General features: G+C 34.6%; 1 protein-coding gene across 1 annotated transcript in view; it reads right to left on the reverse strand.

The window, feature by feature from the left end:
• Nucleotides 1-8,362: 8,362 nt before the first annotated feature.
• The window catches only part of STK31 (serine/threonine kinase 31), a gene marked incomplete at both ends in the record, with an annotated part of 83,265 nt that continues 71,895 nt past the window's right edge, over nucleotides 8,363-19,732 (reverse strand). The window contains 2 exons of the mRNA XM_081283282.1: nucleotides 8,363-8,593; nucleotides 14,174-14,242. Of these exons, the coding sequence (XP_081139408.1) occupies nucleotides 8,363-8,593; nucleotides 14,174-14,242 (300 nt within the window). The remainder of the gene's footprint in view (nucleotides 8,594-14,173; nucleotides 14,243-19,732) is intronic.

The raw sequence follows: 19,732 nt of genomic DNA on the forward strand, positions 1-19,732 counted from the left end.
CAGCACAGCTATCACCAAGCCAGTGGTCACACATGGGGTTCTAGAACTGGCCTAGCATCACGCAAAGACCTGTGTCCCAGTGAAACAGAATCATGTTTCAGTCTGCATTACCTACAGCCAGCTACAAGTGGGCCTCATTGTACCCTAGACTATGCAAATCCTGAACTTGGAGACTTGTGTCTACAAGTTCAGATACAATCCAGCCTATCATCACTCTAAGTAGCCAAGGGACTGTCATCACCAACACTACCCAAACCTCAGACAACAAAGAATAGTTAAAGACTATTCACTGGGAGTAGGTCATAATAGTAAGCACAAAACTTTGCCCTAGAAATTAGTGCTGAGCTGATGAAATCTAACACTGGTCACATCCTAAAGATTCCCATCCCCAGACCTGCCTGTGCAAAGAACTTTTAGAATAGCCCCACGTATAAGAAGACACACAACTGCAGTCTATCAGACTTCTTCTATAACTATCTTCATCTTTTGCTGAGTACAGCAGTCATGGGTCATGAGCCCACTGCAATAGGCCTTGGTTCTATCCCAGTATTATGCTGGCGTTGATCGACTGTGGGCTTAGGTGTGACAGAAGTTGGCAGCACTGGTAATCACAGGTGTGACAGAGAAGCCTGGGGCTGGTCCACAGAGGGTAACTATGCCCAGAGCCAGGCATACTTCACAGTGCCTGAACACAGGCTGGGAACTGTAGACAAAGCATTTGACCTACCTTGGCCCTAGGGAGAGGTTTGTGGGAACAAACTACTCTTTCTAGGTACTCTATCAGTTCTTCTAAGAACACACAACAGTGTGTTTGGGACAAACCTGGGTTTGTATTGTCCTCTACTGCTGAAATAGTAACAACACACCAACAGCAGACTCCCAGCAAATCTGGACCTGGGTTTCAGCCAATGCTAAAATAGTTGAGGCAACAACAGGCTCAGCAAAAATAATAAGCCTACTTAGAATTTTTGTTAAATTAGGAAAGCTGAAAAATTGCCTAGTGCTTCAATGCCCACTTGACATCACATGCCAACAAGCATCAAGAGCTTTCAGGAAACTATGATATCATCTAATACTTGAAATACAGTGCCAAAGGAAAAATCAGCCAACATTTTGGCCCTTGCCCTCTAAGGTCAGCCCCAGAGAACAATAGGACCCCTCTCTGGTGAGTCATCTGATCTGCCAATCAAGGAGTGGACCCTGCAAAGAAGGGGGTCACTGGAGAGGGAAATGTCCCTGATGCTTCCAAGAGAAGCCACTTATAGTCAACAAAACTGACCCATTCTGGCAGATAGCAACACTGGCAGAAGAAAGCTTAAGGAGCCAAGAGGCTTCACACATCTCCCCAACAGTGATCTCTGAGGAATTTCAGATGACTCTTAAGAGTAGAAAGGAACCCTCGCATGCACAAGGCACTGGATTCAATCCCCAGCACTGCCCAAAAAAAGAGTAGATAGAAACAAGATCAGTTTTAACCAACTTGATCTTAAACACCTGGCAGGAGAGTGTAGCCTAAGCACAGTCCTATATGAACATTTAAAAGAAAAAAATAATAGTTTTTTAAATGTAACCTAAGATGTACCCTTGTGTCAGCCCTACCAAAATTAAATAGAGCTGGAAGCTATAAAGGAAAGGTTGTTGTGTGGGAGTGACTAATAATAATGATCACAAAGGACTTTAGAGTTGCAAGTTTGTCCTAATTTGGGCCAGATCTCATACACCTACAAATCTTCTTAACCTTCTACATTGATGAACTTGATCTGATTTTCACTGATATGAGTTACTGTCTCCATGGTTTTCAGAGACTGGCTGAAATACGAATTGCTTTTGTGTTATTTACAAAACAAGTAATGCTTTGCTGTCTTGTTTACTGTTGTCTTAGCATGATCCCTACTCTACATATGCTGTCCAGTCACCTGTCATCTGCCACTGTAGACCCCTGAACTGCTCTGATGCTGAATATCCTTAACTGTCCATGCCCCACCTGAAAGAAAACAGGATTTTGGATTACTTCCCCCAACTTTGCCCTCTTTCAGCAGCAAGCAGCTTGGAGATGTTGTTGCCCATTTTTTCTATAGATGGAATTTAGAAACTGACAGTGGGGAAATGTAACAATTGTCTACTTTGTGCTTTGAATACATCCCTTGCTGCTCTGCCACTGCAACTTTAATTTTTAAAATGGACATGTTTCTTTCTCTTCCTCTTTCCCTGCTCCTCCTTAATCTCTTCCCCTCCCTAATCTCAGAGGAAACAAGATTACATTTCTTCCCCATTTTATGCAGAGTTATGTGTCCTTGAGTAGTACCCACAACTGGAATATAGTAATCCAGACTTTGGGGATGGTACCAGAAGATCTCAGAAACTACTATCTCCCAAATTAACAAGTGAATTACAACTCTAAAAGAGAACTACACATGGAATGTAGCTTTTAAATTACCTCTTCTAAAGCCCCTTGTTGGGCTGGGGATACAGCTCAGTTGGTAGAGTGTTTATCTCCCAGGCATAAGGCCCTGGGTTTAATCCCCAGCCCTGCCAAAAAGAAAAAAAAGAAAATACCTGTTCCTGCTGATGGACAGAATTAAAGGTGCCCTGTGTTTCTCCTTTACTAGCAAAGCAATAAAAACCTTTTTCCTTTTTCTCAAAAAATAAAATGAAACAAAATAAAACAGTGCCAGAAACTACCAGATAGTAATCCATACAGGAAAACTCTCAGGCAGAAAATTTAAAACATCTGTTTTAAGGAAATTTCAATGAGCTTGAAGAAAACAGAAATGTTTCAATACCCTGTAAAAGAAACTTAACAAAGAGATGGAGGCAATTAAAAAGTCAAATAAATTCTTGAGATGAAAATATACTCTGTGAAATTAAAAACACAATGAAAGGTAACAATAGCAGGATAGAGTAAACAGAAGAAAGAAGTAAGCTCTAAGACAGGCTGTAAAATATGCAGTTGGAGGAGAATAAAGAATGACAAGGAATAAAGAAAACTTAAAGGAACTTTGGGAAATTAAAAGAGCAAATGTTGGGGCTGGGGATGTGGCTCAAGCAGTAGCGCACTCGCCTGGCATGCGTGCGGCCCGGGTTCAATTCTCAGCACCACAAAGATGTTGTGTCCGCCGAAAACTAAAAAATAAATATTAAAAAATTCTCTCTCTCTCTCTCTCTCTCTCACTCTCTCTTTAAAAAAAAAAAAAGAGCAAATGTTCAGGTTGTTTGGGTTCAAGAAGGACTTGAAAATGCCAAAGAGATAGAAAGCTTATTCAAAAAAATAACATAAAACTTTCCAAACCTAGAAAAGGATACAAATATCCAGGTACTGGAAGGTTAAAGACTATCCCAAGATCTAATCAAGCTCCCAAAGGTAAAAGATAAACAGAAGACTCTTAAGGCTGAAAGAGAAAAGAAATGAATAAAACATACAGATGTCCCAATCTGCATGACAGCAGACTTCTCAGCAGAAACCTTACAGGCCAAGACAGAGTGGCAGGAGGTCTTCATGGTACTGAAGGGAAAAAAAACTGTCAACCAAAATATACTGTACTCAGCAAAGCTATCCTTTAAAACTGAAATGAAGATAAAGATATTCTCAGACAAACAAAAGCTGAGAAAATATTTCTATATCAGACATGTTTTACAACAAACACTAAAGCAAGTTCTTCAAACGTAAAGAAAAACATTAATGAGTAAGAAGAAAACCTTAGAAAGTATAAAACTCACTGGTAAGTTTTCAGAATGTTCTAATATTGTAAGCATAGTACATAAACCATTCATTGTTTTAGCATGAAAACTAAAAAACAAAACACTTAAAGATAATAATAAGTACATTAATATATTAGGAGATAGGCAATATAGAAAGAAGTAAAATGGAATATTCAAAATTCAAAATGTTGGGAGGAATGCAATAAAATAGTTTTCTTATTAATATATTTTCTCTTGTAAAATTTGTTTCTGTTCTTATCCTTATGATCTATTAAGTTGCTATCATTTCAAATAGCTTATTATAATTAAAATGTTTTTGTTAGAGAAACCAAAAATAATAAACAAGGATTAAAACGTACTACAGTAAATCACTTTACCACAAAGACAGAAAAATAAAAAAAAGGAAACTAACTAGAAAAAAATTACATAATGGCTAGTAAGATTATATCTACCAATAATTACATTGAATATAAATTGATTAAATTCTCCAATTAAAAGACAGAATGACTGAATAGTTAAAAAAAAAAAAAACAACAACTATATGTTGCTTATAAGAAATTCCCTTAACCTCTAAGACCACACATAGATAAAAAAGTGAAATAATGGAATAAGATATTCCATGTAAATGGGGTAAAAAGAAAGCAGGAGTAGCTATACTTACATTAGATAAAATAGACAAATGCAATAAAAAGAAAAAGTAAGGTCAAATAATGATAAAGGGATCAATTAAATAAGAGGAAAAACAATTCTGATTGCATATGCACCCAATACAGCAATGCCCAAATGTATAAAGCAAATATTAATAGTTCTAAATGAAGAGAATGATTTCAATACAATAATAGTTGGGAAACTTAACCCAGATTCAACAATGAATAGATCATCAAGAAAGAAAATCACAAAGAAACAGCAGAGTTATAATGCACCCCAGGCCAAATGAACTTAACAGATATCTAAAGAATATACATTTTTCTCATTAGCATATGCAACATTCCCCAGGAAATGAAAGGCCTCAAAAACAAGTCACAACATTTTTTTTTAATTTAAATCCCTTTTCTAACCACAATTAAATAAAACTAGAAAGCAATTACAAGAACAATTCTGGACACTATATAAATACATGAAATTTTTTTGAAAACCCAATGGATTGAGGAAGATACAAGAAGAAAATTTTAAAATTTCTTGAAAACAATGAAAATGAAGACACAACTTACCAAAATCTATGATACAGCAAAAGTAATACTAAAAGTAAAGTTTACAGCAATCAATACCCATATCAAAAGAAAGATCTCAGATAAACAATCTATCACTGTATCTCAATGAACTACAAATAAAAAAAAAAATAAACTAAACCCAAAATTAGAGGGAAAGAATGAATAAAGATCAGAGCAGAAATAAATAAAATGGAGACTAAAATATCACAAAAATTCAACAAAACAAAAAGCCTTTTCTTCAAAAAGGTTATATAATAAGACAAATCATTAGCTATACTAAGAAAGAGAAAAGAATCAAAGAAATAAAACCATGATTAAAAAAAAAAAAAAGGAGACACTAAACCAAGTGTGGTGGTGCACACCTGTAATCCCAGCAACTCAGAAGACTGAGGCAGGAAGATCACAAATTCAAGGCTAGTCTCATCAAATTAGCAAGGCCCTAGGCAATTTACGGAGACCCTGACTCAAAATAAAAAATAAAATGGCCTGAGGATGTGGCTCAGTGGTTAAAATGCCTCTGGATTCAATCCCCAGTACCAAAAACAAAATGAAAGTGAGACAGATATTACAACTGACATCACAGATACATAAAAGAGCATTAGACATTATTATGGACTGTATGCTGAAAATACTGATAACCCAGAAGAGAAAAATTCCTGGACTCATATGCCACTACCCAAACTGAACCATGATGAAACAGAAAACTTGACCAGAACAGTAAAACAAGTAATAAGACTGAATTAGTAAATAAAAAGCCTCCAATCAAAGAAAGCTTAGGACCAATGGCTAAATTCTACCAAATATTTAAAGAGGAAATAATACCAATTCTTATGTATTCTAAAAAAATATATAAGATAAAGGAATTCTTCCAAACATATACTACAAAGCCAGCATCACCCTGATATTAAAACCAGATAAGAACAAAAAAAAAAAAAGAAAGAAAAAGAAAACTACAGGCCAATAGCCTCAATGAAAATAGACATAGAAATCCTCAATAAAATATTAAAAGATACATCCAAAAGCATATTAAAGGGATCATTCACCCTGATCAAAGGCATTCATTCCAAGGATGCAAAGTGGTTCAATATATGCAAATCAATAAACATGATACATCACATAAACAAAATAAAGGACAAAAACCATATAGTTATCTCAACAGATGCAGAAAAGATATTTGATAAAATTCAACATCCCATCTAATTACACATAGAACATATCTCAACACAATAAAGGACATTTATAATAAGCCAACAGCTAGCATTACACTAAATGGGGGGAAGCTGAAAGCTTTCTAAGATCTAGAACAAGACAAGAATGCTACATGCACCATATTTCTTCAACACAGTGCTGAAGACCTAGCCATAGGAATAAGGCAAGAGGGAGAAATAAAGGGCATTCAAATTTTAAAAAGTCAAATTATATTAGTCTTAAATGTAAGATTGAAACTATGAAACTACTAGAAAAAAGCTCAAGCAAAATGCTTCAGGATAATGAAATGGGCAAGAACCTTTTGGACAAGACCCCAAAAGCACAGGAAACAAAAGCAAAAATCAAGAAATGGAATTACATCAAACTAAAAAGCTTCTACACAGCAAACAAAGAGACAATCTATAGAATGGGGGAAAATATTTGCAAACTACACATCTGAAAGGGGGCTGATATCCAGAATACTTAAAGAAACTCTAAACCCTTAACAGCAAAAAAAAAAAAAAAAAAAAAAAAAATAATTAAATAACCTGATTTCTAAAATGGGCAATAGCTCTATATAGACATTTTTCAAAAGAAGACATACAAATGGCCAACAGGTATATGAAAATGCTCAACATCACTATCATCAGGGGAATACAAATCAAAACCACAAATGAGGTTATTACCTCACCCTAGTAAAAATGGCTATTATTGAAAAGACTCAAGATAACAAGTACTGGCAAGGATGTAGAGAAAGGGGAACTGTTGTACACTACTGGTGATAATATAAAATAGCAGAGCCATTATGAAAAATAGGATGGAGATTCCTCAAAAAATTAAAAATAAAACTACCATATGATCTAGCAATCTATTCCTGGGTATATAGCCAAAGAAAACTAAATCAATATATCAGAGAGTCATCTACACTCCTATGTGACCAGCAACACTTTTCACAAAAGCCAAGTGAAAACAACATAAGTAGAAAATGTGGCGCATACACAACAGAATACCATTTAACTATTAAAAATGAAATCCTGTCATTTATGGCCTTATGGATGGAAATGGAGGTCTCTGTGTTCAGTGAAATAAGTCAGGCACAAAAGTAGTGGGCTAGGGTTGTAGCACAGTGGCATGGTGCTTGCCTAGTACTTATGAGACACTGCGTTCAATCTTAGCACCACATAAAAATAAATAAATAAAATATGCATCCATTTACAACTAAAAATATTTTTTAAAAAGACTAGTACTGCATGATCTTACTCATACATGTAATTGAAAAAAGCTGATCTTATAGAAACGCAGAGAGTAGAACAATGGTTATCAGAGGCCAGGGAGAGTATGGAAAGGTGGAGAGGGCTGAAGAAGGTTCATACATGAGCACTAAGTTACAGTTAGGACTAAGAAGTTCTGATATGCTACTTCACAGAAGGCCAACTCAGATAATAATAATGTACTGTACATCTCAAAAGGCTAAAGAAATAATTTAAAAAGTTTTCAATCATAAAGAAATGTAAATATGAAGATGATTATGTTTAACTTGATTTAAACTTCTATAAGTTTAAATGTAAACATGTATATGTACACATGTATGGAAACATTACATGGTATCCCATTAATATTCACAATTTTTGTTTTTAATAGTTAAAAATAAATTTTAAAAGAACTTTAAAGCAATAAATAAAATCATGGTATCACCTCCTCTAGAATGTTTTCCCTAACACTACTCCTCTGCAGGATGAGTACTACTCCTGGATAATCCCATAATGCCCAGGGCTATCACAGGATATTCCACATTATATTATGAAGATCTGTTTATATATCTGAATCTCAATAAATTGTGGGCTTCATAAGAGCAAGTACTATGTTTTAATTTACCTTTATGTTTCCAGAACTGGATACAAAGTACATACCAACTATCATCTGCTGAATAAATATCAGTCTTCACCATCAACTAGCCAACATACTGAAAATCTACATAGAATAGGAATCTTGCTGTCTAATAGCCTCTCCTAGTACAAGTATCACAGTCTAACTCAATTCCAACAATTACAGACAGAAAATTCTTCCTTGATAACCCCAAGTTAAGCAAAATTTCAAAGCATACAAACAGCTTTTAGATATATGCAAACATTTTTTATTTTTCACAACCTGAATACCAAAGATGAAATCCAACTAGTTCCAGAACATTTCCAGATCTTTTGTCTATTAACCAAACTAAACAAAGTTTTTAAAAGGAAGATCTGCAACATTAATAGAATATTAATTTATAAATCAATGCTGGCTTCACCATTTCTTGTCTTTTCTTTATATTTATCCAAGTTCTCCATCTTTAATTCGTCGTCCTTTTTATATTGAGTATATTCAATCTCTTTTTCTGGGTTTGGAATTGATTTCCCCTTCGGTAGCAAGAAACATTCAGCATTCAAAACTTGCTCAGCAGTCATTGAACTTCTAAAATATATCAAGCTACAGAGAAGGGATTTGACATTATCATCCTGCAAAGAAAAAAACAAAAAAAAAAATCAAAATCAAAATAAATGAACAAAAGGACAATCCTGTTTGTCACTGATACAAGCTAAAGTCAAATTTTCCTATTTAAAGATTCCTACCAATTTCAACTACTTTTTAATGTAAATGGATAAAATAACAGGATTGAATTCTTAGGGGGAAATGAAAAAGGAAAAAGAATCACAGCTGAAATCTCTCTCTCAAAAAAAAAGTGAAATTTCAGCAAAGGACATTTTATAATTTTCTCTATTCTGCCTTTATAGGGCACTGATCAGAGTTTCACACTCTGAAAATTTCAACTAAACCCCTCTGCTTGGAAGGTTAACTCCACCTAGTCAACTGTTTTTTTCCAGTTTTGAAACGATCTCCTCTAGGAACCCTTTTATCACCACTACCATTATTATCATCATTACAGAAGCCAGACTTTATCATGCACCACTATTTCAAATCACTCTCTGTTTTATCACAAGTAAACAAATCTAGGATGTTGCTGCTGAATAATTTCCACCTCCCAAGCCATCTCAGTTTGTCTTATATTTGCCCCTCCAATTAACAGCACATATCACACTAATGAAAATCATCTATTTACTATGAATGTGCTTACTAGACTCCAAGGTTCCTAAGGACAGACATTTCAGTTTATTAATTCATCCTCAACAATGAGCAATGTTTTGAATATAGCAGACATTCAGTAAATATTTGATAAATGAATGAATACCATTTTCCAAAAGGCACTATACAAAAAATGTTTTTAATCAAATTTAAAGAAACTATCTTCACTAGGTATAAACTTAACTGAAAAACTAGGAAATCTAAATGAGAAAAATAACACATCCTCTTTAAAACCACAAAAGTAGATCTGGAACAAATTAAATCTTATGTTCTTAGACCAAAAAAAAAAAAGACTCATAATAAATATATCAATTTACATGTTAATTTACAAAGTTTACCTAACTCCCAACAAAAATACCATCAGTTTTTTTTTTCTTTTAAATTAGAGCAGTTAATCCTAAAGGTCTTTTACAATAATAAGCAGGAATAGCCACAAAACTCTGATTATTTAAAAAAATTAGTAATGAGGAAGGATTTACCCAATGTATTTTTCCAATGTCTTAAAGACTATGTTTTCTTTTTATTTATTGGTGCATTACAGTTGTTCATGATGGTGATATCTCTTATTTACATATTTGTACATGCAAACAATATAACAATATAATTTGGATAATATTGTTCTCCAGTAATTCCCATGTCCCTCCCCACTCACTCCCCCTAATCCCTCTCTTCCATTCCACTGATCTCCCTTTGATTTTGATGAGATCCTCTTCCCATCTTTCTTTTCCTTCTTCCTCTCTAGCTTCCAAATATGAGAGAAAATATATAATCCTTAACCTTCTGGGTTTGGCTTATTTCAATTTAATATAATGTATAACTGTTTTCTTAATTTCAGTTTTGGGTGTTCATTGCAAGTGTACAAAAATACAATCAATTTCTGTAACTAATCTTATATCTTGCAACTGTGCCTTCTTTTTAACTAGTTTTAATAGCTCTAGGTAAGATAGACAAGGATGTCTTCTCTCACCACTTATATTCAACATTGTAAAGGAGAGGCTGTAGTTATGTGTACAAGAAAACCAAGGCAGCTTGAATAAAAAGAAGTAAAAATACTACCTGTATTTGCAATGGCATTAGGAGATATATAGATATACAGATATAGATCACTAAGAAATCCACTAAAAACTACTAGAACAAATACATAGGAATAAATTTAACATAAGAAGTAGAAAACCCTCTGAAAAGTACAAAATATTGCTGAAGAAAAATAAACATGTAAATAAGTGGGAAAACATCCCATGTTCATGGATCAGAAGACTTAACATTGATAAAGCGGCAATATTCCCCAAACTGATCTACATATTGAACACAACTTATCAGAATCTTAACTGACTTCTTTGCGGAAATTGACAAGCTAACTCTGAAATTCAGATGAAACTACAAGGGATCTAGAATAGACAGACAATCCTGAGAAAGGAGAAGTAGAAGGACTCAAATTATCCAATTTTAATAACTATCCAGCAACAGTAAGCAAGACAATATGATACTGACAAAAGAACAGACTTATGTATGCAATTGGTCCTTGTCTTGTGATAGTTTAACTTATAATTTTTTTCTACTTTGCAATGGTGTGAAAACAATGCATATTCAGTAGAATATCATACTTCAAAATCTTAATTTTGATCTTTCCCCCAGGCAGCAATACACAGTACAATACTTTCTCATGATGCTACACAGCTGCTCTGAGTTGCAGCTCCCAGTCAGCCATGTGATCACCAGAGTAAGGAAGCAATATTCTATAGTGCACACTGTTGTTAATTATGATGTTAAATTTAGGTGCATTCTCAACTCACAATATTTTCAATGTATGACTGGTTTATCAGGATATAAACACATAAGTTGAGAAGCATCTATAGACTGATGGAATAGAATTAAGTCTACAAATAAAGCCATACATCTATGGTCAACCAATTTTGATAAGGATGCCAAGACAATTCAATGGAGAAAGAACAATCTTTTCAACACATAATGTTATGACAACTGGATGGTCACATACAACAGAATAAAGCTAGAACCTTACTTGCAAACTTTATAAAATTTAATCTGAAATAGATCAGAAATTTAAATACCAAGACCTGAAAGTATAAAACTTTAAAAAGAAAATATAGAGATAAATATTTGTGACTTTTTAGATTTAGTAAAGGACTCAGAAAACTAAAGCAGAACCAACAAAGGAAAAAAACTAGATTTCATAAAAATTCAAATCATTTATGCTTCAAAATATACCATTAAGAAAATAAAAATACCACTCACATAATAGGAGAAAATATTTGCAAACCATACATCCAATAAGGAACTTACATCCAGAAAATATAAGCAACTTTATGACTCGATAATAAAAAGACAACCCAACTTAAAAATAGGAAAAGAATCTGCATAGGCATTTCTTCAAGAAAGACATATGAGTAACAAACACAGGGTAAGATAGTCAACATCATTAGTTACTAAGAAAATGGAAATCAAAACAATGATGAAATAATATTTCACACCCACCAGGATCACTAGAAATCAAAAAGTCTTACAATAAGTGTTGTCAAGGATAAGTAAAAAATAAAACTCCAACACATGCTGGTAATAACGTAAAATAGTGCACTGTTTTTGCAGTTCCTCAAACTAAACAGAGTTGTGACGTGACCCAGTAATTGTAATCCAAGGTATTTATCGAAGTGAAATGAAAACATGTCCACTCAAAAATCTGTACACAAATGTTTATAGAAGCATTATTCAAAAGACAGAAAGAACCCAAATGTCCATCAACAGACAAATACAATGGTAGAAAATAACTTTTCTACTAAACTTTAAATAACAAGGGTTCCATATGTTCACTGTGGCTGAAGCATAATCTCTGATAGAATGCTATCTAACAGCAAATAATATCAATAATGGTGAAGGCGATCCCCCACTCACTGTCTTGACAGGGTCACAGTGAGAAAAAGTGTTGGCAAAGCCGCTCTCCCACTGTCTTGACAGGGTCACAGTGAGGATGAATGCTGGCAAAGCCACACTGGTTGGTGGGTAACCGAAACCATGAGACCCTTTTTTATGTAATTGGGACTTTGCATTTTCATGCTTATGTTTCTCACAGGAGGCATGAGTATGTTAAATGTCAAACAATTAAATTTCAGATGGCTAGAACAGAACAGGTAGTTCATGCCTTGGAAGCTGTTCTGCTACCCACCCCTCAGCATATCAAGGACAAAATAAAAGGCTATTCTTCTATCTTAGTACATTGTGGACAAACCTAATAACAGACAACAATCATCCTCTGAAAAACAAACTCTTTGAGAACTAGTACACATTGACTGAGAAACAAATTCTTTGAGAACTAGTGTACCTTGACTGAGAAACAAAAGAAACTCTCTGAGAAAGCAGCTCAACCAGTTTTATGAAAATAAATTTAGGAATTAATTAAAATAGCTTTATAAGACACAGTTTTAGAATAATGTTAAAAATATTATTTAGATTCTTAAGTTTAGAAATTATTAAGTCTTTAGTTATATAGGTTTCTGATATGCTTTAAGGATGATTCATAAACTTTAGGACATTTTAAATATAAGATTTAAAGGGACTTTTTTAGATGGGAATTTTAGATTAAAAATAAAGTGCAGGTGTACTTTAGGTTAATGATTAATTAGGAGACTTAGAGTCTGGTTACGTAGTTTGACATTAGTTAATAAGGAAATAACATCTTGGGAAAAATAGTAAATCTTGGGAAAATCTGAAGGATGTAAATTGGTGACATGTTTTATTGATGAATCTGTACTTTGATGATTGTATGGCTGGGGGTCATATCCTGGAAGAATGTAGATCCGTGTGCTCTCAATCATGGTTAAGGAAATGTCATGTCTTGGCAAAATTTTAAGTTATATAATCAATGACGTATTGTGAATCTATAATGATGAGAAAAATTGTAATAAAAAGGGGACCCAGAGAAAAGCTGTTTTAGCTCTCTCTCTGAAGATTGCTCAAAGGGAACGACTCCTGTACCATCATTTCGCCGACGCCACTCCTCCTTCGGGACTCCCTGGACCCCGCCGGGGCCGGCCCCCGGCACAATAATAATAGGCTTTTCAAAGTGTAAACCATTATCTTCTTTGTTATCTCATTCTATACAGGCAGCCAGAGTGCCTAACACAGTTTCATAATTTCCCAAAAGTTGTCTCAAATACTTTTTACTACTGCCCAAGAAGTGTGGCAAACTTCCTAAACATTATTTCTAAGGTTTTTTTTAAATTCATGAATATGAGTATCATAACAAAATATATACCTGTGGTCAAATAAGTTTATTGTCTTAAATAAAGTTGTATGTATTTCTTCACTGACACATATCCAAACCATCAAAATGGCATAAAAACTTTTAGAATCAGATATTTATGCTATCTTTTAACCTTTTAATATATAATCACACTATATTTCCTCCTTCCCCTTCATAAATAAAAATTAGCTTCCCCTAAATTACTTCATATTTTATTTTTAGATCTTGGTTGTTTACTTGTTCACATTCCTAAATTGTTATTTCATTTTCAATGCTGCAATCCTTATAACCCCAACTCCTAGTTCAATTACTGGCACACAAGAAGTACTTGAAATATGTTGGCTAAAAACATATGGATGAAAAGCAATTTCAATGATAAGTGAGAATTTAAAAGAAAAATATATTTAGGTGCTCATTTAAAAAGCTAAAACATTAATTTCAATATAATCTTGAAATACTGTAAACAATACTTTTTCTTATTAAATATAGATATATATGTATACAATATGTGTGACACAATAAAGCCTAGTAATATTAACTAACTATTTGACAGAGGTTTAAATGATAAGTAAGGCATTTAAGTTTTCTCAGTACTCTCTACTATGAATGCTCTTACAAAGATTATGACATTTTCAGTAAAATACTTAAGTTTACATTGTTATACATTTCAAAACAGTAAATGACAAAAAAAGTCACATACCAAATGAAACTGATCCACTTTGGGGATTCCGTCTTCATTTGTCTCAAATTCCTGATTTTGAACAGAAAGCTGTAAAAGAAAATAAGTTATGAACAGATTCCAAATTTGTCAAAACAGTAATTCTACAAGAGAATCAAATATAAAATTCCTTAGATCCATGTGAACAGAGAAAACTTAATTTACAAAAACACATTACTCTTGCAGGATACAAAAACTTTAATAACTACTTACAATGATTCCTGAGGCTCCTGAAGGACTATTCAAAAGTTTATGAATACACTATAAATGCTAATACTTCCTCATCTTATAATAAGAAAATGTGTTAAAACTTAATAGTCTATTATTTTGGCTTCAACAATATTTAAAAATTAGGTACAAAGAAAATAAACCAGACAAGTTTCCTTCCTTCTAATACTTAACTTGTATTCAAAAACTATAAGCTAAACTAAGAAACTATTAAATATAGATTTCTTACATGCGAAAAGGTATGCTGAGTCCCATATTTTTACATCACCCAATGCTAACAACCATCTATCAGTGATTACTCTTATCCTATACACAAAACCAAATGTAATACTTCTAAGGAAAATCCTATGCATCCCATAATTTCATATAAAAATACTATTGTACATTATCTCCAAAAGATAAGGATATATTTTATCTTTTTATTTATTTTGATATTGTCACAATAAAAATAACTTTGATATCAATACCCAGTTTTCAATTCTTTTTTTATGGTGTACATACTTTATTTCTATTGTTATCTAATTTTTTTTCTTTTTTATTGATTTTTTTTAAATACATGACAGTGGAATGTATTACAATTCTTATTACACATATAGAGCACAATTTTTTAAAGTATGTTCACACCAATTCATGTCTTTATACATGTATTTGGTTTTTTTTTGCACTACAATTCTTATTACACATATATACCACAATTTTTCATATCTCTGTATATAAAGCAGGTTGACACCCAATTCGTGTCTTCATACATGTACTTTGGATAATGATGTCCATCACATTCCACCATCCTTACTAATCCCCTGCCTCTTCCCTTTCCCTCCCTCCCCTCTTCCCTATCTAGAATTCATCTATTCCTTCTATGTTGCTCCTCCCCACCCCACTATGAGTCAGCCTCTTTATATCAGAGAAAACATTTGGCATTTGTTTTTTGGGGATTGGCTAACTTCACTTAGCATTATCTTCTTCAGCGCCATCCATTTACCTGCAAATGCCATGATTTTATGCTCTTTTATTGCTGAGTAAAATTCCATTGTGTATGTATGCCACATTTTTTTATCCATTCATCCAATGAAGGCCATCTAGGTTGGCTCCACAGTTTTAGCTATTGTGAATTGTGCTGCTATAAACATTAATGTGGCTGTATCCCTGTAGTATGCTGTTTTTAAGTCCTCTGGGTATAGTCTGAGGAGAGGGATAGCTGGGTCAAATGGTGATTCCATTCCCAGATTTCCAAGGAATCTCCATACTGCTTTCCATATTGGCTGCACCAATTTGCAGTCCCACCAGCAATGTATGAGTGTACCTTTTTCCCCACGTCCTCTCCAACACTTATTGTTGTTTGTCTTCATAATAGCTGCCATTCTGACTGGAGTGAGATGATATCTGAAAGTAGTTTTGATTTGCAATTCTCTGATTGCTAGAGATGATGAGCATTTTTTCATATATTTGTTGATTGATTGTATATCCTCTTCTGAGAAGTATCTATTCAGGTCCTTGGCCCATTTGTTGATTGGGTTATTTCTTTTTTTTGGTGCTTACCTTTTTGAGTTCTTTATATACCCTAGAGATTAGTGCTCTATTTGATGTGTGAGGGGTAAAGATTTGGTCCCAGGATGCAGACTCTCTGTTCACCTCACAGATTGTTTCTTTTGCTGAGAAAAAACTTTGTTGTTTGATTCCACCCCATTTATTGATTCCTGTTTTTAATTCTTGCGCTATAGGAGTCTCATAAAGGAAGTTGGGGCCTACTTTTTCTTCTATTAGATGAAGAGTGTCTGGTTTAATTCCTAGGTCCTTGATCCATTTTGAGTTAAGTTTTGTGCATGGTGAAAGATATGGGTTTCATTTCATTTTGTTGCATATGGATCTTGAATCATAAATTATTTTACTTTTTACAGTTCATTTAAATGAAAGTCCAAGTAGTTCCTCCCATTATAATTATTATAGACCTAGAAATAACATAAAATATAACCAAAGGAGACAAGTGGATCCAAGATGGCAGGCTAGAGGGAGGCTGCATTCCCTGTCACCCTGTGACCTAGAATTCAAGCAGTGGGAATACTGTTTCTCTGAAAGTTATCAGAGGACCCCCAACAGTTATTAGAGGACTCCCATACAGGAATCCTGGTCACTGAGTCCACACAGGTCTCTTGGCCTCAGGGTACACTCAGGACCCCCCAGCCACCGCTCCCATGTGGACCCTCATCTACTAGCGTGGGGCTCCCCTGGTTGCCTCCATCTTGGGACACTGCAACCACTGCCATAGTCACCTGCATCTGGGGACACTGGACAGGGTCTGGAGACAGCCACCAGCTACAACACTGCACTCCACAAAGCTGCATCTCTGAACATGCTGCCCAGTCCAACCTGACACCCCATCTCTGAAAGCAGCAACCTCTATCCTGAGACACCTTTGTCACCAACTTTGGTTATCCTTGATACCACCAATGCCATTTTTAGTTGGGACAACTCCTAGCTTGGGACTCCAGCTGAGGCCTAGAAGCAATATCAAGGTACCCATAGCCTCCCGACTCCCCCGTCTCCCCCATAGTTACTAACCCAGCACAGTGCCTGCAGCTAAGTGGCCAGTCCATAGCTGGCAAAGACTGATCCTGACCTGCCCGAAACAAAACAGCTTTTGGGGACAGATGCTCAGGCCTCAAAGTGCAGCCCACAAGACCTCTGGAGAGAGAGGCTCCTGCTTGGGAAGTAGAAAGGGAGGGGGTGAGTGAGGTACAGTTTAGAGGCTAAAGTAGAGACTCAGAATTGTGAGGTCTACATGCAATAAAAGGAGAAAAGACCAGGTGCCCTCATCACATGAGCAAGCCCCAAAGGAGATCTTGGGGTACAGTCTCCCAGCAGAGAAAGCAAGTGCTATACCCCACATCCAGCAGTTCTGCTCGCAAAACCAATCCTCCCACCCTAATAACCTTCACCATCCTGAGGGTGGAGATACCATCAAACATTAGACAACCCACCTATGAGATGAGAAGGGAAGCAGGAAAGATACTGGACTCCAACAGAAACAGTCTTTAATTTTACTTCGAGATTTTTTTTTCTTTTCTTTTCTCTCTCTTCCTGCCCTAACATCCCCAACATTTCTGAAACCAAATACTTTTCATGGATTAGGCTACTGAGGACTGGGATGTCTGAATAATATATTACAGTTGTGTTGTATATTCTTTTAAATGGCCTATTTTTACACTTTTAATTTTTCTTAATTTTTACATTTGTTTTTTACTCTCTATATTATCTTCCCACTTACTTGTCTACCCAAAAATCACTTTCTCTCTTTTCTCCTGTGACTAGCCAACTTCTTTCAATTCTTCTTTCACTCTTCCTTAACATCTGATCCTACACCCCACCCCCAGTTCTCTTTGTACAACATCAGAAACTGTAGACCCTTTTGTAAACCTCCTGTTTATATTGTAGATAATAAACTGAACTCACCATTTCTGTATATTGTGACAAAACTGTAAACGTCTTAATAGAAGATATTTGATTTAAGGCTGTATATTGTTTGTATTGGTATCAGATAATATTGATCTCAGTCCCTGAAAGGAGAGGTATTGAACCCTACAGGGACACTATAAACTAGAGGGTAAAAACTCAGGAAAAAAAAAATCCCTATAAAAAGAACAAATCAAGACCAAAAGTAGTAGAAGACAGAAAATAATTAAAACCAAACAGTGGCTCAGGAAGCTGAGATAGGAGGATCACAAGTTCAAACTCTAGCCAGAGCAATGAGACAAACAGTGAAGTGCTGAGCAACTCAGTGAGACCTATTTCTAAATAAGATACAAAATAGGGCTGGGGATGTCATTCAATGGTTGACTGCCTGAATTCAATCCCTGGTACCCCCCTGCCCAAAAAAAAAAAAAAAAAAAAAAAAAAAATCAGAGCTAAAGTCAATGAAATTGAAACAAAAGAAACAAGTGAAAAAATTCACAAAAACAAAAAGTTGGGTTTTTGAAAAAATAAATAAAACTGATAAACCCTTAGCCATGCTAACGAAGAGAAGGAGAGAGAAAACTCAAATTACTAAAATCTATGATGAAAAATGAAATATCATGACAATTTGTTCTCCAATAAAATAGAAAATCTGAAAGACACTGACAAATTTCTAGAGTCATGAGATTTACCCAGACTGAATCAGGACGATATCACAAGTTAAACAGACCAAGTTCAAGCAATGAAACATAAGAAGCCATCATAAGCCTACTAACAAAGAGAAGCTCAGGAACAGACAGATTCCAAGCTGAGTTCTACAAGACCTTCAAAGAAGAATACCAATACTCCTTAAATTATTCCATGAAACAGAAAAAGAGGAAACAGTTCCAAACTCATTCTATGAGTCCAATATCACCCTGATTCCAAAACCAGGCAAAGACACATCAAAGAAAGAAAACTTCAGACCAATATCTCTAATGAACATAGATGCACAAATTCTCAACAAAATTCTGGCAAATCAAATACAAGAACATATCAAAAAGATAGTGCACCACGATCAAGTGGGGTTCATCACAGGGATGCAAGGTTGGTTCAACTTGAAAATCAAAAATCAGAAATGTTAAGTTCACTTATTATCTACAATATAAAGAGTAGGCTTACAAACCAATAAATGCAGAAAAAGCATTTGACAAATATAGCACCCCTTCATATTCAAAACACTAGAAAAACTAGGGATAACAGGAACATCTCTCAACATTGTAAAAGCTATCTATGCTAAGCCCCAGACCAACATTATTCTAAATGCAATAAAATTAAAAGCATTCCCTCTAAAAATTGGAACAAGACAGGGCTGCCCTCTTTCACCACTTCTATTTAACATAGTTCTTGAAATTCTAGCCAGAGCAATGAGACAGACGAAAGATATTAAAAGGATATGGATAGGAAAAGAATAATTCAAACTATTACTATTTGCCAACAACATGATTCTATACTTAGAGGATCCGAAAAATTCCACCAGAAAACTTCTAGAACGAATAAATGAACCAGCAAAGTAGCAGGATATAAAATCAATACCATAAATCAAATGCATTTCTGTATATAAGTAACAATCCTCTGAAAGAGAAACTAGGAAAACTACCCCATTTGCAAAAAATAAAATAAAAAATAAAACCTTGGGAATCAATGAAAGATGTGACAAACCTCTATGATGAAACTACAGAACAGTAAAGAAAGAAATTAAAGAAGACCTTAGAAGATGGAAAGATCTCCCTTGTTCTTGGATAGGCAGAATTAACACTGTCAAAATGGCCATGCTACCAAAAATACTATATAGATTTAATGCAATTCCTATTAAAATCCCAA

This window comes from Spermophilus citellus (assembly GCF_964194105.1).
Source record: "Spermophilus citellus genome assembly, chromosome: 3".
Lineage (NCBI taxonomy): Eukaryota > Metazoa > Chordata > Mammalia > Rodentia > Sciuridae > Spermophilus > Spermophilus citellus.